General features: G+C 40.8%; 1 protein-coding gene and 1 pseudogene across 4 annotated transcripts in view; one reads left to right on the top strand and one right to left on the bottom strand.

Moving 5' to 3' along the window:
- Positions 1–3,743: 3,743 nt before the first annotated feature.
- The window catches only part of LOC132019888 (antigen WC1.1-like), a 47,729-nt gene continuing 25,440 nt past the window's right edge, over positions 3,744–26,032 (top strand). For all 4 annotated transcript variants that reach the window (XM_059403638.1, XM_059403637.1, XM_059403636.1 and 1 more), the window contains exons 1-2: positions 3,744–3,866; positions 25,402–25,722. In XM_059403638.1, coding sequence (XP_059259621.1) covers positions 3,791–3,866; positions 25,402–25,722 — 397 coding nt within the window. In that variant the 5' untranslated portion in view covers positions 3,744–3,790. The remainder of the gene's footprint in view (positions 3,867–25,401; positions 25,723–26,032) is intronic.
- LOC132020174 (large ribosomal subunit protein eL6-like) lies at positions 23,290–24,147 on the bottom strand (annotated as a pseudogene).

Here is a 26,032-nt window from a genome sequence, read left to right as displayed (position 1 = left end):
TTGTCAAACCACAGCTAGAAGGAGAGACAGCTTTGCTTCTTGGGGTGAGAATGGGTTAGAGTTGGTCTACAGTAGCAAAGAATGGAACCAGGCAAGAACAGGACAGCTGAGAGGTCAGTGCAGAGACTCCTGGTAGTGGCTGGTCCCAGCTTCCATACCCAGAGGCTCTTCCTTTGGTTCAGTGGTTCAATGAACTGCTTCATGCCTTTTCAATAAATTTTGTATTTGTTTTGTCAACAGGATTTCTAGGTTTCTAACTCTGGAAACTCAATGTTCTAACAGATAAATGAAATAATGTAACTTGAATAATAATGCAGTTCTCATCAGGTGTAATTGCAAACTTGCTTCTCTCTCTAAACCTTTTACAAACCACTTCCTTCCTTCCAGTATTTTTGTCTTCTATTTTACTGAGAGAAGTAATCCGTGTATTAAATCAATTTAATGTATTAAATCAATGATTTAATACATTATCTTCTCTCTTCACTGCAAGTGTTAGCATCACAATGCTTATTCATCCCTTTCCCCCCCAAGACCAGCGTCATTTCCTCTCAGCTTAAAGCCTGTCTCTCTGCCCCTATTCTAGATCTCAAGAACAGGAACCAAATGAAGAAATGGGCCTAACCCAGTGCCATCTACTCCACAGAGGTAGGTAAGGAGCAAATGTTCTGAGGGCCGTGTGGACCATCTCTATCCAATCTAGATGTGAACTGACCCTGAACAGGAATATGTACAAAGTCCTGAGAATTTTCACATTTACCACTAAATCTGATGTTGTGGCTTTACTATATTCCTCTCCTGACTGAATGTAGAGAAAATGGCTGCCAAGGAAAAATGGTTGACCATGGAAGTGAGTAATTGGGATTTTCTATGCTCGATGGAAGTGAAGGTGTTAGGGCCCACCCTAACTCTGTGGCCAGCAGGAGAGGAAGTCTAGGCCTGCTGTCTGACTACCCATGGGTCTTTCTGCCTTTGATCCAGGCTTGACCATGAGCCTGGCTCAGTGGCCTCAGAAGCTTCTGGATTAATAGTGGTTTACACTGGTGAGTAAAGATTGAGAGGCAGCTGTGGGGAGCAGTGGCGTGTTGAGGAGGGATCCAGCTAGAACCGGTGTTACAGGAAGTAATTGTTTAATCTCAGAGGATGTAGGCTGACCCCTGAGTTCACCACCAGATACTGCCACATGAGAGAACCAGCAATGGACCTGTGGCTCAGAGCTACTTATATAGGGGGGTACTGAGCTGATGAACCTTGGGTCTGGTGTTTAGAGGACCCTTTCAACAGACTGGGTCCAATATTGGGATGCCACTCATACTCTGTGGGTGACAGGGAGGATAAAATAATCAATGGAATGTGAGCTGGAGCAAGGGAGTGGAGTTGTCAACCTGTTGGCTAGGGTGCAAAGATTCTGTGTGATTTTGAAATAGCATCAAATAATGCCGAAGGGAAGAGAAGCAGTGAATTTGAACCCTTGTTGACAGGAAGCTTCCTTTTCTTTTGTTTTGATGACTGCCAGGTAGAGGAAACATAACTTCTCTTAATAGTGGTACCTGTTGACAATAAGTAATATCAGTGGACCAGCTTGACTGAGTTCATTCTGCTGTGACTCTGCAAGTTGTAGAGAGTAGTTTGCCATTCTTCTTCCATCACACTAATTCCCACTGGTTATCTTTTTTTTTTTTTTTTAATTTAGGCTTACTGTACAAATTTTACAACTATCTTTGTCCTCGTAGTAGTGTCTGGCTCAACTTGAGAGTTTCATGTGTTTTCTCCCAAACTTTAGGCTCCTACTGGTTAGAGGTTAAATCTCCATTCCCGTGACTACATCAAAGCATTGCTCTATAGGAAGTCATGTTTCACAATAAAATATGAACATAGTAGGGCCCGTTAAGTAGCATCGCTCTATGTGGCATTTTACACATTTGAGGAAAATGGTAACGTTGCTGTCCTTCTTGTTCTGGTTCACCATTCCCTACAAATTCAATAATATCAGCTTATTTCTTGCAAATTCTGAGCCTCCTGGGGCCCGGCTCTACATCTTTAAGCCCCAGTCAACTCACATATGCCTCTCGGTGGTCTAATCTTTAGTTCTTTCTCCAAATCTTAGTGCATTCTATCTCAAGTAGAACAAGAGATTCAAGGGAAGAGAGAGGTCGAGGTGAAGGACAGGTGGTTGAAATAAGACCAAGAACTAGAAGAAGAGAATTTCGGTATATAAACATTCTGGGATGTGGTTACCAGCAATGGTAGAGTCGAGAGAGAGGCCATGAGGCTTGAGTTGAGGGACTTGAGTTTTCTGGTATGCTCCACCTCCTTCATTTGTACCAGCTGAGATATCCCTTCCAAAGAGAAACTTCCCCTGGTGAGAGCTGACTTCCCCACAGCCTCCATGTTGTAACCTCTTATTACTCACAGAATTTTTTCATTATAGATTTTTCACATCTTTGTGAAACCATTTCATATACACTTAGTCTATTTAACATATTTGGCCACCAGCTAGACTGGGAACCCCGTGAGCTCAGGGATGGTGTCTGTCCTCTTCAGTGTTTTATTCTGAGCCTGTGGCACAGTGTTTTTATGTAATAGTGTAGAGAGGATGTTAGTAAATGTTAGCTGATGGTGTGTTCTGCCTGGTGCCCAGTAACTCACTAATTTTACCTCAGTGAACACTCATACCTTCTCGGTGCTGATTAGTTCTGTCTCCCCTTGTTTCTTTTTCTGGTGTGACTAAGAGTAAAACCATTAAAAATGAAGAGAGTGAATATGTGTATTAGGGATAGCAAGGATAAGATGGATTCAGGGTTCAACTTCACATTACACCAAAGTAGGAATTTAGAGAGATTCCAAAAGGGAGGTGGAGGGTGGGGAATGCAGGAAGAAAAATGGTGTAAGTGGGTCAGTCATTAGGCTGGAGTGGATGGGAAAATTAGGGATGCCCAGGGATTGGTTCGGAATGAAGAAAGGGTTGTGAGGGACAGAGAGGCCATGGACTGTGAGCCCCGAGCACCAGCCTGGCTCTCTAGAAGATCAGGTCTGTAAATACCCTGTGGGTTAGAGCTCCTTCTCATCCCATAAAGGAGAATTTAACCCCGGGTGACAAGTGTAGGCAGGACAGAGTGGTTTTATAGGCTCAGAAAGATCCCTAAAGAGAAAAAGTTAGATTCTGTCAAAGCCCTTTTTTGTTATGAGCCCCTCTTGCTTTAGGTCCTCAGTGTCCAGATTGTTCTGAGCAGAACGAAGAAAGATCAATAATCACACGTCAACTTAACTCCCACCTCAGCCCTTCACATTCACCTGTGAATTCCTGTGCTGCCAATACTCATTTTCTGCTGGCTTATCTGATAATTATTCTTGTATTTCAAACCTCCTTGTGGTTCCCTGTTTCAGCCATAAGGTAAGACACAGGGAAGAACAATGCTCGATTGCACCAAAAACTTCTTCTCCTGTGCCAAAGGGTAACTGATCAGGGCACCCTGACCCTCCAAGATTTCAGTTTCTACACGGACCTGGTTCTCAGAGACCTAAGGAAACATGATGTTAAAAGGCCATGTTGTTCATATAAGGAGATTTTGGAGATTCAGAATCTAATTGGTATTTGAGCTTCAGAAAGTGGCAGATGAGGTCTCCGATCACATCTTAAATGGCAAAGTGTGTCTCTATTGGCTCTCAGTAGGGAGGATGTCAGAGGATGTGTTTATATTACCCCCTCCCCTCCCATTACTGTAGACTTTTGTTGGTGTCCTGGTACCTCCTCACAGGGTTATTTTGCAGCTGGGACTGTGACTTTGAGGACATGGGAGTCAGGATGGCTTTGAATCTCTCTCTTCAGGGACTCTGTGTCCTCCTCAGCACCATGGTGGCTGCTCAAAGTGAGTTTCCTGGGATCAGTAGTAAGGGGTGAAGGGAAAGGTTTCTGGAGTCAGGGAGCTGAAGCCTCAGTGGAAACCATGTGTTTTTGACCAAAAAGGAACCACACTGACTGTGAATACCGGTTTTTCTCCTAGGGGGTGTCAACTGATCATGGTGGGAGCTTTGGTAAGAAATGATATTGAACCCAGACTGAGATGAGTCAGTGATGGTCCGAGTCAATGTCTCCCTTGTTTTCAGGGAGTGTTTTGTTGGACCCTGTGTGTGGGAAGGACCAGCGATTGACTTCAGCTGTGTCCCTGGGGTCCTTGCACACTGGATTTGTCCACTTTGCAGAGGACTACCTCATCAGGATTTCCATGTTTGATATGTTTATGTAACTGTAGGCTATGTGCTTGTGTGTGGGTATGAGGGGGTATAAGGGCTGTCTGTGCGGGAGGAACAGGGCTGCTGAGAAGCGGCTGGGTCGGTTGCTCTGTGAAGCCCACACCGTTGGCAGTGCCATGTCCCATATGTAACCAGATCATAGATAATCTCACACCTGCTCTCCTCTTTAGCACCTCTCCTTCAGTGCCCCTGTCTTCTCTCTGCTTGACTTTGGTGTTTGCCCCGCACTGGATTCTGGGAGAGGCTTTGCCTCCTGGCCTCGCTTGTTCTTACCAAGTGTCTGTTGTAGTGCAGAGGAACCTGCAGCCATGTCAGGAGGCCTCTTGTTAACACAGATTAACTGATGCACAGCTTAGTTATATTAAGCCTTCTGAGTCCATGCCTCTGTCCTTGTGAATCATTTCCTGACTTACTGGGATCCTGGACTGGTCCTTTCTGAATTCTGGAGGGTACATTTTCTCTCTCCTGCGTTCTTCTATCCCTCTCTGCAAGCTGGTTTCTACTGAGCCTTGGACTCCGAGGACTATGGGCATCAGAGATAGGGCTACAAAAAGCCTAGGCTTCAGTCTGGAGGAGGCAGCTCTTTCAGATTTGGGTGCGGGTCCAGGCTGAGACTGTTTACAGCTTTGACTGCTCTCAGTGCTCTCATTGTCTTTCTTCTAGAGCTCAGTCTCTGTCCCTCCCTGACTCTCCTTGGGAAACCCCATCCCTCCAAGTTTCTGCTGCATGAGTGTTGGTCAGATGCTAGTGAAGATTCTTCTTTTGATGACTCTGAGGTGCAGGTGGGGGTTTGGGTCCATGAGGACGAGCGACAATGAGTGTTCTCATATAAGGCCCCCTCTTCTGACTAGGAAAACTATAGGAAATTTCTTCAGTAGTAACTTAAGTTGCAAGAACATTTCACCAAAGCAAGCATTCTTTTTAATTTCCCAGAACCAACACCATTCAGTGTAGCCTACTAAAAATGTATTCTCTTTCATACAACATTGGCCTTGCTCTTTGTAAAACAATAGTCCTGGCCTTTCAGAGCATTTAATGGTTTATTTTTTTTTATTTTAAGATTTTATTTATTTATTTGAGAGAGAATGAGAGAGAGCATGAGAGGAGAGAGGTCAGCAGGAGCAGCAGACTCCCTGCTGAGCAGGGAGCCCAATGTGGGACTCGATCCCAGGACTCCAGGATCATGACCTGAGCTGAAGGCAGTCGCCCAACCAACTGAGCCACCCAGGCGCCTGCATTTGATGATTTCTGTGTTGGGCACACACTACAGGAGTCTCCACTGTGAAATCCATGATGGGCGTTGGCAAAAGATTATCCTTTGAAACCCAGTTTATGCCATTATACACAAAAACATAGACTCTCAAAGATTGGATAACTCAGTATTCAATCTGTAAACTTTTTGTAAAAAAATGAACAATATATTTTGGACATCTTCTTATTCTTGTTTTACACACTAAAAATGTTTAATGGTAGTATGACAAAAATATAGACATTTCAGGAGTATTATGGAAAATTTTATTTGCTTCCCATTATTTCATTATATGACCAAAATGCAATATACTCACCTAATCAGTTGCTTTGATCATTTAGTTGTTTTCAGTGTTTTGGCTTTTATGAAAAATGTTCTGAATTTCCTTACACTTAAATGTGTAAATGACCTCATGATTGTTTTTCTTAATGACATTCTAAAAGCGGAATTGCTGTTTTATAGGCTGTGAATACCTTCAGAGCTTTTGATACATGAAGAGCTGTTGTCTGCCAGAAATGTTTGCACTAAATTTTTATGCTCACCAACATTGTATGAGAATGTTAGTTTCAATAGCTCCTCACCAACATTGGCTTTTTATCAAGTTTTAAAAACTGGGCCAGTTTCATAAGCAAAAAGTGGTATATATTAGCTAATTTAATCCTTCATTTGTGAATTACTTGCTAAAGACGTCTGTGCTTTTAAACTTCGGATGTTTGACATTTTGCCATGATTTATTTATATTGGAGCTTTTTATACTATTTCTACCACGATGATTGTGACTATGATTATCGGCAGATAATCGGACACTGCATTCACTTCTGTGAACTCCTGTGAGTGTCCAACAACCCTACAAGGCAAGCGATGTTTTTATCTCAAAAAATAGATCAGAAAACTCAAGGAAAACAAAGTTCAATCATTTGTCTAAGGTGAGACAGGTGTAAGTAGATTAGAGGCAGGACTTGAACCCAGGCAACCAGGGTCCACAATCATTGTCCCTATTGAATTTTTCCCTTTATAGGCTGCAAATATATTCCCCAGTTTGTTTTCATTTTATTGTTCCTATGTTTTGAGATGCAAGTAAAGGTCTAATGTTAACAGTCAAATCTATAAAAATTCCTCCACCCACTTTCAGAGCCTTGTTACAAAAGTTCTTCTCTGTTTCAACTTTAGATTATTTCATCTTTATTCTAATAATTTTGTGAATATATTTAAATATATATCAATGCTAGCGAGTGTTTGGGTAGCTCAGTCAGTCAAGCGTCTGACTCTTGTTTTTGGCTCAGGTCATGATCTTGGGGTCCTGGGACTGAGCCCCGAGTCAAGCTCTGTGCTCAGCATAACATCTACTCGAAATTCCCTCTTTTCCTCTCTCTCTGCCTCTCTCCCTGCTTGTCTGCTCTCTCTCAATAAATAATCTTTAAAAAATCTGGAAAAATATATGTCAATACTAGTTAACTGCATAAATTAGTTTACTGAAGCATATGAAGTGATATCTAACATTATTTTATTTTTTCCAATAGTATTTCCTGAATTCCGTTTTTGTCTTTTGTCACTAATTTGAATGCCACTTTAAAAACATGCTAGGGGGTGTCTGGGTGGCTCAGTGGTTTAAAGCCTCTGCCTTCAGCTCAGGTCATGATCCCAGGGTCCTGGGATCGAGCCCCATGTAGGGCTCTCTGCTCAGCGGGAGTCTGCTTCCTCCTCTCTCTCTCTCTGCCTACCTCTCTGCCTACTTGTGATCTCTGTCTGTCAAATAAATAAATAAAATCTTAAAAAAAAAACATGCTAGGAATGCCTGGGTGGCTCACTCGGTTAAGCTGCTGCCTTTGGGTCAGGTCATTATCCCAGGGTCCTGGGATCGAGTCCTGCATTGGGCTCCTTGTCCAACAGGGAGGCTGCTTCTCTCTCTGCCTCTGCCTGCCACTCTGCCTTCTTGTGCATGCTCTCTGACAAATAAATAAAATCTTAAAAAAAAAAAGCCCAATATGCTAAATCACACCATGGCCCTTCCATTATATCCTTTTTGGATCTATTTAGACTTTAATTCCACAATTGTTTATTGAGTTTAAGGTGGGCCGGAGGGATATGAAGTTGATATATACCCTTTGCAGTTCATTAGGTGCAGAGGACCTAGCGGGGATGAAGGAGGCATTCCCTGAACCCGGAGGCTGGGCACCAAAACAAAAATTTATAATTTATAATATACTCTGTTTTCCATTTACATTCCCACCAACAATGCACAAGGGTTCTCTTTTCTCTACATTCTCGCCAACATTTATTATCTCCTGCCTTTGTGATAATAACCATTCTGTAGTTTTCTCATTGTGGTTTTATTTGCATTTCCTTGATGTTTAGTGATGTTGATCATCTTTTAATGTACTTGTTGGCCATTTGTATGTCTTCTTTGGAAAAAAGTCTATTCAAGTTCTTTGCCCATTTTTTAATTAAAAAAAATTTGGGGGGCCACCTGGGTGGCTCAGTGGGTTAAAGCCTCTGCCTTCTGCTCAGGTCATGATCCCAGGGTCCTGGGATCGAGCCCCACATTGGGTTCTCTGCTTCATGGGGAACCAGCTTCCTCCTCTCTCTCTCTGCCTGCCTCTCTGCCTACTTGTGATCTCTGTCTGTCAAATAAATAAATAAAAACTTAAAAAAAATTTTTTTTCAGGATGCCTGGGTGGCTCAGATAGTTAAGCATCTGCCTTTGGCTTAGGCTGTGATCTGGGGATCCTGAATGGGGGGGTACCTGCACAGTGGGAAGCCTGTTTCTCCCTCTCCCTCTGCCTCTGCTATTCTCCCTGCTTGTGCTCTCTTACTCTCTCTGTCAAATAAATAAATAAAATTAAAAAAAATTTCCAAATTAAATTCTAGTTAGCTATATAGTGTAGTACTGGTTTCAGGAGTAGAACTTAATGATTCATCACTTATGTACAACAGCCAGCACTCATCGCAAGTGTCCCCCTTAATGTCCCTTTAGCTCATCCCCCACCCACCTCCCTCCAGCAACCTGCAGTTTGTTCTCTATACTTAATAGTCTCTTATGGTTTAGTTACATTAGATTATTTTCTTTCTTTCTTCTTTCTTTCTTATCTCTCTCTCTCTCTCCCTCTTTTTGCTATTGATTTGTATGAGTTCCTTATATATTTTGGATTTTTTAAAAAAAGATTTTATTTATTTATTTGACAGAGAGACATCACAAGCAGGCAGAGAGGCAGGCAGAAAGAGAGAGAGAGAGAGAGAGGAGAGGAGGAAGCAGGCTCCCTGCTGAGCAGAGAGCCTGTTTCAGGACTCGATCCCAGGACCCTGAGATCATGACCTGGGCTGAAGGCAGAGGCTTAACCCACTGAGCCATCCAGGCGCCCTTGGATTTTTTTTTTTTAAGGATTTTATTTATTTATTTGACAGAAAGAGAGACAGCGAAAGAGGGAACATGAGCAGGGGGAGTGGGAGAGGGAGAAGGAGGCTTCCCACTGAGTAGGGAGCCCGATGTGGGACTTGATCCCAGGACCCTGGGACCATGACCTGAGCTGAAGGCAGATGCTTAATAACTGAGCCACCCAGGCACCCCTATAATTTTGATCCCCTTATCAGATAGATGGCTTGCAAATAGTTCCTCCCATTCCATATGTTCTTTTTCCATTTTGGTGGTCATTACTTTTGCTCTACAGAAGATTTTTAGTTGAGCATATTCTTACTTGTTTCTTTTTATGTTTTCCGCTTGTGCTTTTGGTGTCATATCTATAAAATCATTGTCAAGTAAATGTCAAGATTTCCCCTATATTTTCTTCCTGGAGTTTTGTAGTTTTAGTTATTACATTTAAGTCTTTAATCCCTTTTGAGTTAATTTTTGTGAGTGGTGTAAGGTAGTGGCCCAATTTCATTCTATGCATGTAAACATTCAGTTTTCCTAACACTGTTTATTGAAAAGACTGTCCTTTCCCCTTGGAGTATTCTTGACTTTTTTGTCAAATATTAGTTGGCCATATTGCATTTTCCCCCCAGGGTTTTGATTCTTTTCCAAAGTCCATGCGTCTATTTTCATACCAGTATCATACTTTAGCTTTGTAGTATAGTTTGAAAGTGATACCTTCAGCTTTGTTTTTCTCAAGATTGCTTTGGCTGCTTAGTGTCTTTTATGGTTCCATACAAATTTTAAGATTTTTTTCTCTTTCTGTGAAAAATGTGATTGGAATTGATAGAAATTGCATTGAATCTATAGATGACTGTGGGTAGCATGGATATTTTAAAAATATTAATTCTTCCAAACATGAACAAGTTATATCTTTCCATTTATTTGGGTCTTCTTCAATTTTTTAAAATCAAAGTCTTATAGTTTTCAGTGTCCAGAACTTTCCCTCCTTGGTTAAGTTTCTTCCTAAGAATTTTATTCTTTTGATGCTATTGTAAATGAGGTGGTTTTTTTCCCAGATATTTCATTTTTTGTGTATAGACACACAACTAATTTCTGTATATTGGTTTTATATCTGACAACTTTACTGAACTCACTGATTAAATAGGCTTTTTGGTTGAGTCTTTAGGATTTTCTTTATGTAAAGATATCTGCAAATGGAGACAATATTACTTCTTCCTTTGTGCTTTGGATCAAGTCTTTTACTGACTTTTACTTCTTTTTCTTGTCTGATTGCCCTGGTTGGGACTTACTGTACTATGTGGAATTAAAGTGGTGAGAGTGGACATCCTTACTTGTTACTGATCTTAGAGGAAAAACTTTCAACTTTTCACCATTGAAAATGGTACTAAGTGGGCTTCTTACATATGGCTTATATTATGCTGAGGTACGTTTATACCCAATTTTTGGAGAGATTTGATCATTTAAGCATGTTAATATTTTTTTAAAAATATTTTATTTATTTATTTGACAGACAGAGATCAGAAGTAGGCAGAGAAGCAGGCAGAGAGAGAGAGAGGAGGAAGCTGGTTCCCCATGGAGCAGAGAACCCAATGTGGGGCTCGATCCCAGGACCCTGAGATCATAACCTGAGCTGAAGACAGAGGCTTAACCCACTGAGCCACCCAGTCACCCCCAGTTTGTTAATATTTTGTTGAGAGTTTTTATATCTACGTTCACTGGGGACATTGGCCTATAGATTTCTTTTTTTGTAGTGTCCTTATGTAGCTTCAGTGTCATGTTTGTACTGATGATGTAAAATGATTTTGGGAGTGTTCTTTGCCTTCAATTTTTAAAAAAGATTTTATTATTATTATTATTTTTTTTTAGAGAGAGAGAGGAGAGTGGAGAAGGGCAGATGGGAAGGGAGAAGGAGAAAGAATCTGAAGCAGACTCTACACTGAGCATGGAGCCTGATTCAGGGCTTAATCCCCCAAATGTGAGATCATGACCTGAAATGAAACTGAGAGTCAGACGCTCAACTGACTGAGCCACCCTTTCCTCTTCAATTTTATGGAAGAGTTTAAGAAGGATTAATGTTAATTTTTCTTTAAAAGTTTTGTCAGTTTTGTTTATCTTTTCAAAATGCCAGATCTTACTTTTGTTAATCTTTTCTATTGGTTGTCTGGTCTGTATTTCATTTTTTCTGCTCTGATCTTTGTTATTTCCTTCTTCTGATGCTAACTTTGGCTTGGTTTCTTAGTTATTTGAGGTATAAGGTTAGGTTTTCAATTTCAGATCTTCATGTTTTTTGTAATGTAAACATTTCTATAAACTTCTCTCAGAACTGTTCTAGTATTCCATAGGTTTTAATATGTTGTCTTTCCATTTTTATTTGTTTCAAGATTTTTTTTTTGAATTCCTTTTTGAATTTTTCTTTGACTCACTTGTTGTTTAAGTGTGCTGTTTAATGTCTACTTTATTGCAGAATTTCCAGCTTTCTTCCTTTTATTGATTTTTAGTTTCATACCATTGTGATTGGAAGAGATAGTTGTTATGGTTTTGGTCTTCTTAAATTTGTTGAGCTGTTTTGTTGCCTATCATATGATTTATTCTGGAGTATTTTCCTTGTATTCTTGGTAAGAATATGTTCTGCTTCTGTTGGATGGAATTTTCTGTTCATGTCTCTTAGGTTCATTTGTTTTAAAGTATGGTTCAAGTCCAGTGTTTCCTCATTGATTTTCTGCATGGATGGTCCACCCACTGTTGGAATGGTATATTGAAGAACTCTACTTATTATTTTTTTAAATTTATTTTTTATTTATTTTCAGCATAACAGTATTCATTATTTTTGCACCACACCCAGTGCTCCATACAATCCGTGCCCTCTATAATACCCACCACCTGGTACCCCAACCTCCAATCCCCTGCACCTTCAAAAACCTCAGATTCTTTTTCAGAGTCCATAGTCTCTCATGGTTCACCTCCCCTTCCAATTTCCCCCAACTCCCTTCTCCTCTCTAACTCTCCATGTCCTCCATGCTATTTGTTATGCTCCACAGATAAGTGAAACATATGATAATTGACTCTCTCTGCTTGACTTATTTCACTCAGCATCATCTCTTCCAGTTCTGTCCATGTTGCTACAAAAGTTGGGTATTCATCCTTTCTGATGGAGGCATAATACTCCATAGTGTATATGGACCATATCTTCCTTATCCATTCGTCCATTGAAGGGCATCTTGGTTCTTTCCATAGTTTAGCGACCGTGGCCATTGCTGCTATAAACATTGGGGTACAGATGGCCCTTCTTTTCACTACATCTGTACCTTTGGGGTAAATACCCACGAGTGCAATGGCAGGGTCATAGGGAAGTTCTATTTTTAATTTCTTGAGGAATTTCCACACTGTTCTCCAAAGAGGCTGCACCAACTTTGCATTCCCACCAACAGTGTAAGAGGGTTCCCCTATCTCCACATCCCCTCCAACATACGTTGTTTCCTGTCTTGTTAATTTTGGCCATTCTAACTGGTGTAAGGTGATATCTCAATATGGTTTTAATTTGAATCTCCCTGAGGGCTAGTGATGATGAACATTTGTGTGTGTGTGTGTGTATGTGTGTGTGTGTGTCTGATAGCCATTTGTATGTCTTCATTGGAGAAGTGTCTATTGATATCTTCTGCCCATTTTTTTTGATATGATTGTCTGTTTTGTGTGTGTTGAGTTTGAGGAGTTCATTATAGAACCTGGATATCAACCTTTTGTCTGTACTGTCATTTGCAAATATCTTCTCCCATTCCGTGGGTTGCCTCTTTGTTTTTTTGACTGTTTCCTTTGTTGTGCAGAAGCTTTTGATTTTGATGAAGTCCCCAAAGTTTATTTTCGCTTTTGTTTCCTTTGCCTTTGGAGACATATCTTGAAAGAAGTTGCTGTGGCTGATATCGAAGAGATTACTGCCTATGTTCTCCTCTAGGATTCTGATGGACTCCTGTCTCACGTTGAGGTCTTTTATCCATTTTGAGTTTATCTTTGTGTACGGTGTAAGAGAATGGTCAAGTTTCATTCTTCTACATATAGCTGTCCAGTTTTCGCAGCACCATTTATTGAAGAGACTGTCTTTTTTCCACTGTATATTTTTTCCTGTTTTGTCGAAGATTAATTGACCATAGAGTTGAGGGTCCATATCTGGGCTCTCTACTCTGTTCCACTGGTCTATGTGTCTGTTTTTATGCCAGTACCATGCTGTCTTGGTGATCACAGCTTTGTAATAAAGCTTGAAATCAGGTAATGTGATGCCCCCCGTTTTATTTTTGTTTTTCAACATTTCCTTAGCGATTTAGGGTCTCTTCTGGTTCCATACAAATTTTTGGATTATTTGCTCCAGCTCTTTGAATAATACCGGTGGAATTTTGATCAGAATGGCATTAAAAGTATAGATTGCTCTAGGCAGTATAGACATTTTAACAATGTTTTTTCTCCCGATCCAAGAACATGGAATGGTCTTCCATCTTTTTGTGTCTTCTTCAATTTCTTTCATGAGTGTTCTGTAGTTCCTCGAATACAGATCCTTTACCTCTTTGGTTAGATTTATTCCCAGGTATCTTATGGTTCTTGGTGCTATAGTAAATGGAATCAATTCTCTAATTTCCCTGTGTTTTCATTGTTAGTGTATAAGAAAGCCACTGATTTCTGCACATTGACTTTGTATCCTGCCACGTTGCTGAATTGCTGTATGAGTTCTAGTAGTTTGGGGGTGGAGTCTTTTGGGTTTTCCATATAAAGAATCATATCATCTGCGAATAGAGAGAGTTTGACTTCTTCATTGCCAATTTGGATACCTTTTATTTCCCTTCATTGTCTGATTGCTGTTGCTAGGACTTCTAATACTATGTTGAACAAGAGTGGTGAAAGTGGGCATCCTTGTCTTGTTCTTGATCTCAACGGGAAGGCTGCAAGCTTTTTCCCATTGAGGATGATATTTGCTGTGGGTCTTCCATAGATAGATTTGATGAGGTTCAGGAATGTTTCCTCTATCCCTATACTTTGAAGCGTTTTAATCAGGAACAGATGCTGGATTTTGTCAAATGCTTTTTCTCCATCAATTGAGAGGACCATGAAGTTCTTCTCTCTTCTCACATTAATCTGTTGTATCACATTGATTGATTTGCGAATGTTGAACCATCCTTGAAACCCAGGGATGAATCCCACCTGATCATGGTGGATAATCTTTTTAATGTGCTGTTGGATCCTGTTGGCTAGGATCTTGTTGAGAATCTTAGCATCCATATTCATCAGTGATATTGGTCTGAAATTCTCCTTTTTGGTAGGGTCTTTGCCTGGTTTGGGGATCAGGGTAATGCTGGCTTCATAGAAAGAGTCTGGAAGTTTTCCTTCTGCTTCAATTTTTTGAAACAGCTTCAGGAGAATAGGTGTTATTTCTTCTTTGAAAGTTTGGTAGAATTCCCCAGGGAATCCGTCAGGTCCTGGGCTCTTGTTTTTTGGGAGGTTTTTGATCACTGCTTCAATCTTGTTACTAGATATCAGTCTATTCAGGTTGTTGATTTCTTCCTGGTTCAATTTTGGGAGTTTATAGTTTTCCAGGAATGCATCCATTTCATCTAGGTTGCTTAGCGTATTGGCATATAACTATTAATAATAACTTCTGACGATTGTTTCTACTTCCTTGGTGTTCATTGTGATCTCTCCCTTTTCATTCATAATTTTATGAATTTGGGCTTTCTCTCTTTTCTTTTGGATTAGTGTGGCCAATGGTTTATCGATCTTATTGATTCTTTCAAAAAACCAGCTTCTAGTTTCATTGATACGTTTTACTGTATCTCTGGTTTCTACCTCTTTGATCTCAGGTCTAATCTTGATGATTTCCCTTCTTATGTGTGGAGTTGGCTTGATTTGTTGTTGATCCTCCAGTTCTTTAAGGTGTAGAGACAGCTGGTGTGTTCTGGTTTTTTCGTTTTTTTTGAGGGATGCTTGGATGGCTATGTATTTCCCCCTTAGGACCACCTTTGCTGTATCCCATAGGTTTTGGACTGAAGTGTCTTCATTCTCATTGGTTTCCATGAATTGTTTCAGTTCTTCTTTGATCTCCTGGTTGATCCAAGCATTCTTAAGCAAGGTGGTCTTTAGCTTCCAGGTGTTTGAGTTCCTTCTGATCTTTTCCTTGTGATTGAGCTCCAGTTTCAAAGCATTGTGATCTGAGAATGTGCAGGGAATAATCTCAGTATTTTGGTATCGGTTGAGTCCTGATTTGTGACCCAGTATGTGGTCTATTCTAGAGAAGGTTCCATGTGCACTTGAGAAGAATGAGTATTCTGTTGTTTTAGGGTGGAATGTTCTGTATATATCTATGAGGTCCATCTGGTCCAATATATCATTCAATGCTCTTGTTTCTTTATTGATTTTCTGCTTTGATGATCTGTCTGTTTCTGAGAGAGGCGTGTTAAGATCTCCTACAGTTAGTGTATTCCTATCAATATGACTCTTTATCTTGATTAACAGTTTTCTTATGTAATTGGCTGCTCCCATATTGGGGGCATGGACATTTACAATTGTTAGATCATCTTGGTGGAGAGTCCCTTTAAGAATGATGTAGTGTCCTTCTGTATCTGTGACTACAGTCTTTAGTTTAAAATCTAATTTGTCTGATGTGAGAATCACTACCCCGGCCTTCTTTTGAGGCCCATTGGCATGAAAGATGCTTCTCCATCCCTTCACTTTCAGTCTGGGTGTATCTTTAGTTTCAAAATGGGTCTCTTGTAGACAACATATGGATGGGTCTTGTCGTTTTATCCAATATGCAACCCTGTGCCATCTTATGGACGCATTTAGGCTATTCACATTGAGGGTGATTATTGATAGATACGTTTTTATTGACATTGTGTTACCTTTGAAGTCTTTCTTTCTGTAGATTTTCTCTGTATTTCTGTTCAATGCTATTGTTAGGCTTTTTCTTCTTTTATAGAAACCCCCTTAATATTTCCTGCAGTATCGGCTTGGTGGTTGCATAGTCTTTTAAGCCTTGCTGCTCTTGGAAACTCTTTATCTCTCCATCCATTTTGAATGTCAGTCTTGCTGGATAAAGTATTCTTGGCTGCATGTTCTTCTCATTCAGTGCCCTGAATATATCTTGCCAGCCCTTTCTGGCTTACCAGGTCTCTGTGGACAGGTCTGACGTTATTCTGATGGGCTTTCCTCTGTACGTAAGGATCTTCTTTGTCCTAGCTGCTTTCAAGAGGTTCTGCCTACAATTATAATTCTTCATTCTTACTATTAGGTGTCTCGAGATTACTAGGTGTCTTTCAAGAATCTGTAATCTCTGGGGGAAACCGTTCGGCCTCTAGTACATGAACGCTGGTTCCATTCATGAGATTCGGAAAATTTTCATGAAGAACTTGTTCCACTATATCTTCTAGACTTCTTTCTTTCTCCTCCCCTTCAGGGATTCCAATAATTCTGACATCGGAACGTTTCATGGCATCATTTATTTTCCTGATTCTGTTTTCGTGGCTTCTAAGCTGTTTGTTCCAGGCTTCCTCCTGATCCTTTCTCTCTGTTTGTCCTCAAATCACTAATTCTATCTTCTGTCTCAGTTACTCTAGCTTTGAGAGAATTTAGATTAGATTCAAACTCATTGAGAGCATTGTGAAGCTGATCCCTAGTAGCTTTCAGCTCTTCCCTAACACTGAAAACATGATCTCTGGTCGTTTTCAGTTCAGCCCTAATCAATTCCGTTTGGCCACCCATGGCTTTCTCCAACCTAGCTATTGCTTGGATAATTGTTAGCCTGAATTCTCTTTCCGGCATATTGTCTATGTTGATAGCTATTAGCTCTGTTGCAGAAGGCCCATCCTCTGTATTTTTCTTCTGTTGGGCATTCCTCCTCCTAGTCATTTTGTTGAGAGATGGCTGAACGGGTGTAGCTGGATGTATCGACCGTGATGCAGTCAAGGTACACCCTGGAACGCTTCTGAGCAATCAGGGTTCCCTACCCAAATGAGAGGAAAAAGAAAAGGAAAAGAAAAAGAGAGAGAGAGAAAGAGACAGGAATGAAAGGTGAGATAAAAGAGAAGGTTCAGCCCAAATGGGCCTCAAGGTAAGATTTATGAAGTATACAAACAAAAACAGACAAACAAAAAGACTGATAAAACTATATGACAAGAGAAAAAAATATATATATTTGCATATATATATATATATATATATATATATATATATATATGCAAATAAAGGAAGAACCTTGTCAAAAAGAACTCCGAGTGTAAGGTTTATATACTATCAGGACAAACACAAAAACACAGAAACACTGGTGGAAGAAAAAGATGGGAGAGTGGTTGTAAATTCTCAGTGTGGGCGAGGAAGGTTGTTTTGATTCTTCCTGGATGTATCTTGATATCTTTGTTAAAGGACTCAACTTTCTTAAGATAAAGGGGGATTAGGAATTGGTTTACCTATAGGGATGGCATTGATTGGGGAAAGGGGATTACCTTGAAGTTTAATTCTATATGAATATTAGAAAATAAAAATTAATAAAGGAATTAACTAAACTAAACTAAAATTAAAAAAAATTTAAAAAATAGAAATGCAAAAGGAAAACACAGGTGTATGTATCAAAAAGTTCAGGTTAGAAGGTTATTATGGAATTTGATGTACTGGACATCTCACTGTGATGGTAAATATGTTAAAAATTATCTATATAATAATAAAAAATTATCTATATAAAAAATGAGCCAGAGTAGTGGGAACGAATTAATAATAAAAATTGTCCTATGAAGTAGTGGTGGTTGTTCTCTTGTCATCTTTTTTTTTTTTTTTTTTCCTTTCCTGGTTGGTTTTCTGGGGGAGGGGCCTGCCACGTGGGTGTTCAGTCAATGATGTTCTCTGAGTTAAGTCCTCCCGCCCCCCTCAAGGGGGTGGGCTCTGAGGAAACTGGTTTTTTCAGGCTTTTGCTCTCTGGAGCTTTTTTTTAAAAGATATTTTTTATCTACTTGACAGAGAGAGAGAGAGGTCACAAGTAGGCAGAGAGGCAGGCAGAGAGAGAGGAGGAAGCAGGCTCCCTGCCAAGCAGAGAGCCCGACATGGGGCTCGATTCTAGGACCCTGGGATCATGACCTGAGCCAAAGGCAGAGGCTTTAACCCACTGAGCCACCCAGGTGCCCCCTCTGGAGGTTTTTATATTTATTCACTTTTGTTTTTCTCTCTCGCCTTGACCGCTTTTGATGGTTTTTGTAGGTTTAGAGGAAAGCAAACTGCACCCTGACCTCCCTCTCAGAGAGAAGCCTCAGTCTGGCTGCAGAGCCCAAATAAATCTCCCGTTGGCCACTGGCAGAGCAGGTTCCCAGTCGCAGTCCCTGGGGACTTAGGATTTTTTTTGCTTGTACCCCAAACCAAGGCAGCGGCGGCTGTCTGGGCAGCTCCAGATTGCCAGAGAGGTTCCAAGCAGCGATCGCACACTTAGATTTTCCCGCTGGCCCAGGCTGGGAGTGCCAGGTCTTTCCGGGTCGGAGAGCACCGGGCTGGCGCCTGTGCGCACCTCTCTCAGGGGAGGGCGTGGGGCATGACTCAGACTCTGATGGCACAGCAGGGCCCTCGCTAGGGGACTGAAAAAAGGCTGTGCTTCTGTCTTCTGTTGGCTGGCGAGGCTCCCAGCCCCTCACGGGAGCCAGGCCCCACGCGCTCTCAGGCGCAATGGTGGTTCAGGGACCAAGACCTGGTTTCTCTGCCGCACTCTCTGGCTCTGCACCAGGGGTGGCTGTCCTGGGTCTGGGGACTTAAGCCCCTGTCCCTAACACCCTGATTCCCACAATTTCCCCCCGGTGATCCTTGGCTCTTTTTGAGTGCTTTTACCAGACTCCCGAGTTAATGCTGGTCCCCAGGTGCAGGGCACTCTCTTATTGGGATATTACTTTCCAATGGGTCGCCTCTGGTGGCTCCCTCCCCCTTTTGTTTATCTTCCGATATCAGTCCCACGTTCCCACTCCGCTTTACCTGCCCACTGGCGTCTTCTGCTCTGGTAGAGATCCAGATGTGTATAATTCTGATCTCAGGCTGATTTCGTGGGTGATCAGAGTTCTTTGGAAGGTAATCAGCTCATTTTAAGGTACAGGTTGAAAGGGCTCCTCCTCCTATTTCCCCACCATCTTCGAAAGTCCTCTCTACTTATTATTTTATTGTTTTCTAGTTCTCCCTCTGGATCTGTTCGTGTTTGCTTAATATATGTAGTGCTCCAGTGTTGGAAGCATATTTATAATTATTATATCCTCTGGGCGAATTGACCACTTTATCATTATATAAGGGCTTTATTTGTCTCTTTTACAGCTTTTGACTGAAGTTTATTTTGTCTTTTATAAGTATGGCTATCCCTACTTTCTTTTGGTTTCCATTTCCATGGACTATCTTTTTTAATCCTTTCACTTTCATTCTGTGTTGGTACTTAAAGCTGAGGTGAGTATCTTGTAGGCAGCATATATCTGGTGTTTTTGTTTTTATCCTTTCAGTTACTCTAAGTCTTTTGATTGGAGAGCGCAGTCCATTTACACTTAGAGAAATTATTAATCTGTAGGAATTAACTAATGCCTTCTTATTGTTTTGTGGCTGTTGTACAGTTCTCTTATTCCTTTCTTCCTTTTGCTGTCTTCCTTTGTAAACTGATGATTTTTCATAGTGGTATGATTTGACTCTTATCTTTATCTTTTGTGAATCTACTATAGGTTCTCTCTCTGTGGTTACCATGAGCTTACATAAAACACCTTAATATAAAACAGTTTACTTTAGGGGCACCTGCGTGGCTCAGTGGTTAAGCCTCTGCCTTCGGCTCAGGTCAGGATCCTGGGGTCCTGGATCGAGCCCCAAATCTGCTCGGCAGGGAGCCTGCTTCCTACACTCTCTCTCTCCCTATCTCTCTGCCTACTTGTGATCTCTGTCAAGTAAATAAATAAATAAAATATTAAAAAAGAAAAACAAAACCAGTCTGCTTTACACTGGTAATAATTTTTTAATCTCATATAGAAACTCTACCCTTTTACACTTCCTCTTTTATGTTTTTGATGTTACAACTTACATCATTTTATATTGTATATCCATTAACAAATTGTTTTAGCTAAAGTTTTTTTTTTTTTTTTTTTTTTTTTTTTTTAAGAGAGAGAGGGATTGAGGGAGAGAGATATCATGAGTGCAGAAGGGGCTGAGGGACAGGGAGAGAGAGAATCTTAAGCAGGCTCCACACCCAGCCCGGAGCCTGATATTGGGCTTGATGTCACAACCCTGAGATTTTGACCTGAACCAAAATCAGGAGTCAGACATTTAACTGACTGAGCCACCCAAGCATCCTTTAGCTGTAGTTACTTTTAATACTTGTATCCTTTAATCTTAATGCTGGAGTTAAGTAGTTAATACATCACCATATTATAGTGTTTGAGTATTCGGAATCTAACTATATACTTTACCAGTGTGTTACATATTTTTATATGTTCTCATATTACTAAACAAACGTTTTTAATTTCAGCTTGAAGAATTCATTTCAGTGTTTTTTTTAATACAGTTCTAGGGGTGATGAATTTTCTTAGCTTCTATTTGTTAACAAAAGTCTTTATCTTTCCATCATTTTTGAAGGACAACATGCTGGGTAAAACATTCTTTTTTTTTTAAGATTTTATTTATTTATTTGAGATAGAGAGAGGCCATGAGAGTGGAGAGGTCAGAGGGAGAAGCAGACTCCCCACTGAGCAGGGAGCCTGATGTGGGACTTGATCCTGGGACTCCAGAATCATGACCTGAGCTAAAGGCGGTTGCCTAACCAACTGAGCCACCCAAGTGCCCCTGGGTAAAGCATTCTTGATTGGAAGTTTATTTTTAGCACTTTGAACATATCATACTATTCTCTCCTGGCTTGCAAGAACTCTGCTAAGAAATCTACTGGTTGTCTTATGTGGATTTCCTTGTATTGAAAATTTTTTCTCTTGATGTTTTTAAAATTCTCTCCTTATGTTTGATTTTAGGCAGTTTTATTACAGTTTGGCTCGGATGAGATGACTTTGGATTGAAATTTTGCGATGACCTGTTAGCTTTATGAACTTGGATGTCTAAATCTCTTCCCCAGTTTAGGAACTTCTTAGGCATTATTTCTCTAAATAAGCTCTCTACCCAATTCTCTCTCCCTTCTTCTTCTGTGGCTCTGGTGATTCTTTTGATGGTGTCCTGTAAATCTGATAGGCTTTCTTCATTCCTTTTTACTCTTTTTCATTTGCTCATCTGACTGGATAATTTCGAATGATTTGCCTTTTAACTCACCGATTCTTTCTTATGTTTTGCTAAGACTACTGTTGAAGGTCTTTATTGAATTCTTCATCTCAGTCATTGTATTTGTCAGCTCCAAAATTTCCGTTTGTTCTTTTTTATGTTTTCTAGTTCTTTGTTGATATTCTCATTTTGTTTGTGTATTGGCTTCCTAATATTATTCTATTGTTTACTTATGTTTTCTTGTAGTTCCCTGAGAATCTTTAGAACATTTATTTTGAATCATTTGTTGGGTAATTCCTGTGTCTCCATTTCTTTGGGACCATGTGGTGGAGGTTTACTGTATTCCTTTAGTGGAATCATTTCACCTTGATTCTCCTTGATTCCTGTAGCTCTGCACAGGTGTATGTGCATTTGTAGGAGCAGAAACCTCTTCCAGATTTTATTTATTTATTTATTTATTTATATTATTTTATAAAGATTTTATTTATTTATTTGACAGAGAGATCACAAGTAGGCAGAGAGCCAGGCAGAGAGAGATGGGGAAGCAGGCTCCCCAACGAGCAGAGAGCCTGTTGTGGGACTCGATCCCAGGACCCTGAGATCATGACCTGTGCCAAAGGCAGAGGCTTTAACCCACTGAGCCACCCAGGTGCCCTGAGATTCAGATTTTAAATGTGATTTTATACAAGGCATGTCTACTTCAACTGATATCCCAGCTTATTGTGGGGAATGGCTTCTATTAGATATCTCATCTGGGTATGGGTTTGGGATTTGATTTGTGCCTCCTTACCACCAAAGGCCATAAAAAAATGCATTTTCTTGAATAGGCTAATGCTGTCAGGCAAAGGCACATTCCATGCTCTTGTGTCTCAATGAATTCCCATTTTCCCTTCAGACTTGACTTGATTTTTCCTTCCCATCTTATCATGTCTTTAATCTTTAATGATCATTTTTACTATGTTTTATTTCACTTTTTTATTTTATTTTCAGCAGAGAGATAAATTCAAATAACCAAGCTTACTACTACTAAGAAAGTCTCTTGGAACTTTTCAGAGTAATGAAATCATCTGCTTGCTTATGTCACCAACTAAATACAAACCACCTGAAGGCAAGAAAATTGTCTAGTTATTTTCTGTGTTTACAGTATTTATCACAGGACCTGCTTCTCCCATCCATTATTTTATTACTATTATTTTTAAAGATTTTATTTATTTAAGGAGGGGGAGGGGCAGAGGCAGAGGAAGAGACTCTTAAGCAGGCTCCACACCCAGCACAGAGTCTGATGTGGGGCTTGATTTCACTACCCTGAGATCATGACCTAAGCTGAAATCAAGAGTTGGACACACAGCTGATGGAACCTTTGATGATTTTATTATTATTATTATTTTGATGATTTTACTATTAATAAAAGTAGTCTCTTTTTAAAAAAGATTTTATTTATTTATTTGACAGAGAGATCCCAAGTATGCAAGGGGGGGTGGGGTGGGAAGCAGGCTTCCTGCTGGGCAGAGAGCCTGACAAGGGGTTCGGTCCCAGGACCCTGAGACCATGACCTGAGCCGAAGGCAGAGGCTGAAAACACTGAGTCACCCAGGCGCCGCGATAATAGTAGTTTCTTACACACTTCTAGGATCCCATTTGAATCTTTTACTCTTACCTCAATGTTAGACTTAAAAAAAACTGAGGAAGCTTGGCAGGATGGCTCCCTTCTTGCACTGTACCCTTTACCTTCTTCCCACTTCTCTGTTCTGGATGAGAGAGAAGGAAACTATTCTACTGGATAAGAAACTGATATGATAAGAAAGAGGCGGTTTAGATCCCATTTCCAGGTAGGACTAAGGTCACATAACTGGCCACTTAGGAAGTAGTCTTATTTGGATGAAGTGATTAAGCCACTTATACATATATCTCTAGCATGTCCAACTTGCTCTTTTCTGACTCTGGAGGGAACCCCTAAGTTAGTAATATATTGCTGTACAATAAATTACTTCCAAACTCAGCTGCTTAAAACAACAACTATCTAGTATCTCATAGTTTCTGTGGGCCAGGAATCTTGGCGTGGTTATTGGGTCCTCTGATTCCTGATCTCTCACAAGGTTGCAATTACCTTAAGGTTCAAATGGGATTGAATACCATCCAAGCTTATTTTTTTTAAATAGACCAGTTATTTAATTAGGTTCTCTGTAAGAAATTTAGAACACTAATTTGTGAGGGTATACTCCATTTGTGAGAGAAAACACAGAGTGGAGGTAGCCTTGAAGTTGAAGAACAGCCTTGATTTTTGGCAGAATTGCGAGTCTGTAGCTTTCTGATCAACCTTGCCATGCTCTGTAATCCCATATTTCTCTTTCTTGGTATCAAAGATCTCACCCTCCTGATGTCTGGGATTATGCAGCTTCTTCTTCTTGAAGTAAGCATCAGTGAGATGTTTGGGGATTTTCACACTGCTGATATAAATTTTGGTAGAAGTACCAATGGCGAATTTCTGGTGTGTTCTATGCAGAGGAACTGGATTGAGGGACAGAGGTCCAGTCACAAGTAGCAAACCACTGTTCAGTTGCTTCAGGAAAACTACTTGCCTCTGTGGTGCCCAGTGAAGATGATCAAAATGGTCCCAGGGGTGATGTTAACTTGCAGTTTTCTCATGCGCTGAAAGGTTTTTTGCCAAGGCTCAACAGCTTTCGAGGCACATCTTCAGTAGGATAATACCTCAGCATTTTGCCAAGTTTAACCACCTGGCTACCACCGTTCTTGTCACCACCACCTGGTTTTGTGACAGTAGCAACAACCTTCTTTTTCTTCTCCTTAGCTGCCGAATATTTCTTGTACATGGCCTTTCTGGAATACATAACTGACTGGGAGTATCTGCCAATTCCTCTGACAAGGACAGGGTTTCAGCTGCGGTGGGTCTTCCCCTTCTTTGGCGTTTTAGCCTTCAGGTTACCCTTCTTAGCTTTGCCACTGGCATTAGCCTCCTTGGCTTCAGGTTTCTTTTCCTTAGTATCTGCTTTCTTAGCTTTTTCATCCGCCACCTTGCAAGATGGGACCATCCAAGCTTATTTACACGGTTATTGGCAACATTCAGTCCCTAGTGGACTGTTTGAGAACCTCAGTCCCTTGCTGGCTCTTGACTAGAGGCCTACCTCAGGTTCTTATCATGTGGATTTCTCCACATGCAGCTCACAGGATGGCAGCTGGCTTCACTGGAGCAAGCAAATGAGAGAGCAAGACTGGTCAACAAGAGAAACCAGAGTTGTCTTGAAACCCAATCCCCCCCCCCCCCCGCCCATTTTAGAAATTAACATATAATGTATCATTTGTTTCAGGGGTACAGGTCTGGGATTCATCAATCTTGCACAAGTCACAACCCTCACCACAGCACCTACCCTCCCCTATGTCTATCACCCAGCCACCCCATCCCTCCTACTCCCCTCCCCCCATCCCTCCTACTCCCCTCCCCTCCTACAAACAAACCCTCAGTTTGTTTCCAGAGATTAACACTCTCCTATGGTTTGTCTCCCTCTCTGGTTTCATCTTGTTGAAACCTGATTTTTAAAGTGACATTGCATCACTTTTACCAAATTCCATTGTTAGATGAATGTTACTAGGTTTAAGCCACATTCACGTGCAAGGAGGATTTCATGAGTGTGAATATTGGGAAGCAGGAATAATCAGGACATTTTTGAGGCCATTTACCACAGTCCTCTCTTCCAAAGCTAGATAAGAGTAGTTCCTGTGGCGGGGTGGTGGGAGGTTGGGGTACCAGGTGGTGGGTATTATAGAGGGCACGGATTACATGGAGCACTGGGTGTGGTGAAAAAATAATGAATACTGTTATGCTGAAAATAAATAAAAAATAAATTAAAAAAAAAGAAAAAAAGAGTAGTTTCTGTGGGACAGAGAAGGAATGGGAATATTCTTCCACTGACTTCATGGTCCATGAACTGTAACTGAGGTGGGGGAATTTGGGCCCTTATGAGCCTTATGCATACCTGCTGGAAAGGCAGCATCTAGAGTCATCTAAAGGCCTGTCCTTAATGGTATGCATGGAGTTGAGTCTACCTGCTTGTGAGAAATAATTGTGTGCATCTTTTCCCAACTCCATGTTCAGCGATGCCACAGCGGTAGCTTAAAATTGATCACAGTGGGAATATTTATACCACAGAAATCAACAGTTGCTATACATGAGAGGATTTTTTTTCTTTCTTTCCCAGAGACCTCATTTTTTAAGACTTACCAACATACTGCTAAGATCCTAAAATCTTTCCTGTGTCTTGTGTTCTGAGTCTGTGTCTCTCTTACAGTTACGGAGCTGAGGCTGGTGAATGGAAGCCACCGCTGTGAGGGGAGAGTGGAAGTGAAATACAAAGGAAAATGGGGCACGGTATATGATTACAGGTGGTACCTGCAGGCTGCAGATGTGGTGTGCAAACAGCTGGAATGTGGACATGCTGTTGATGCTCGCAGAGACGCTTATTTTGGACAAGGGGTTGGGCCCATTTGGCTTGTAAATACTGTTTGTAAAGGGACAAAACCAACTCTCAATGACTGTTCTCATGCTACTCTTCAAGACTACCGTTTTCTAGGCTTCTCCCATAGTAGGGACGCTGGAGTAGTGTGCTCAGGTAAGGTCTGTCTGATCTGTCAAGGAAATACCCAGTAGGAATAGCCTTGGTTTCATTCTCAGAATAACTAACAGGATCACATCCTTGGGTGAAGACCCCAGTCACACAATGACTCCTAGAGTTTTAGGTGTTCAAGGCAGCCTAAGGACTTGCTTGGTCCTGGACAGTGAAGGATCTAAACCTTTGGATCACTGGGCCCTTCAGATCTCTGTGGTGTGTCATAAGAGGTAGGAAGGTGGGGTCAAGTGTTTCATACAGTTACAACTGCTGGGTTGTTCCTGTATGAAGTAAGTTTCATCATGACAGCTGT

Source organism: Mustela nigripes, chromosome 6, assembly GCF_022355385.1.
Source record: "Mustela nigripes isolate SB6536 chromosome 6, MUSNIG.SB6536, whole genome shotgun sequence".
In the NCBI taxonomy this organism is placed as follows: Eukaryota; Metazoa; Chordata; class Mammalia; order Carnivora; family Mustelidae; genus Mustela; species Mustela nigripes.
This window is presented reverse-complemented; position numbering and strand designations above follow the sequence as displayed.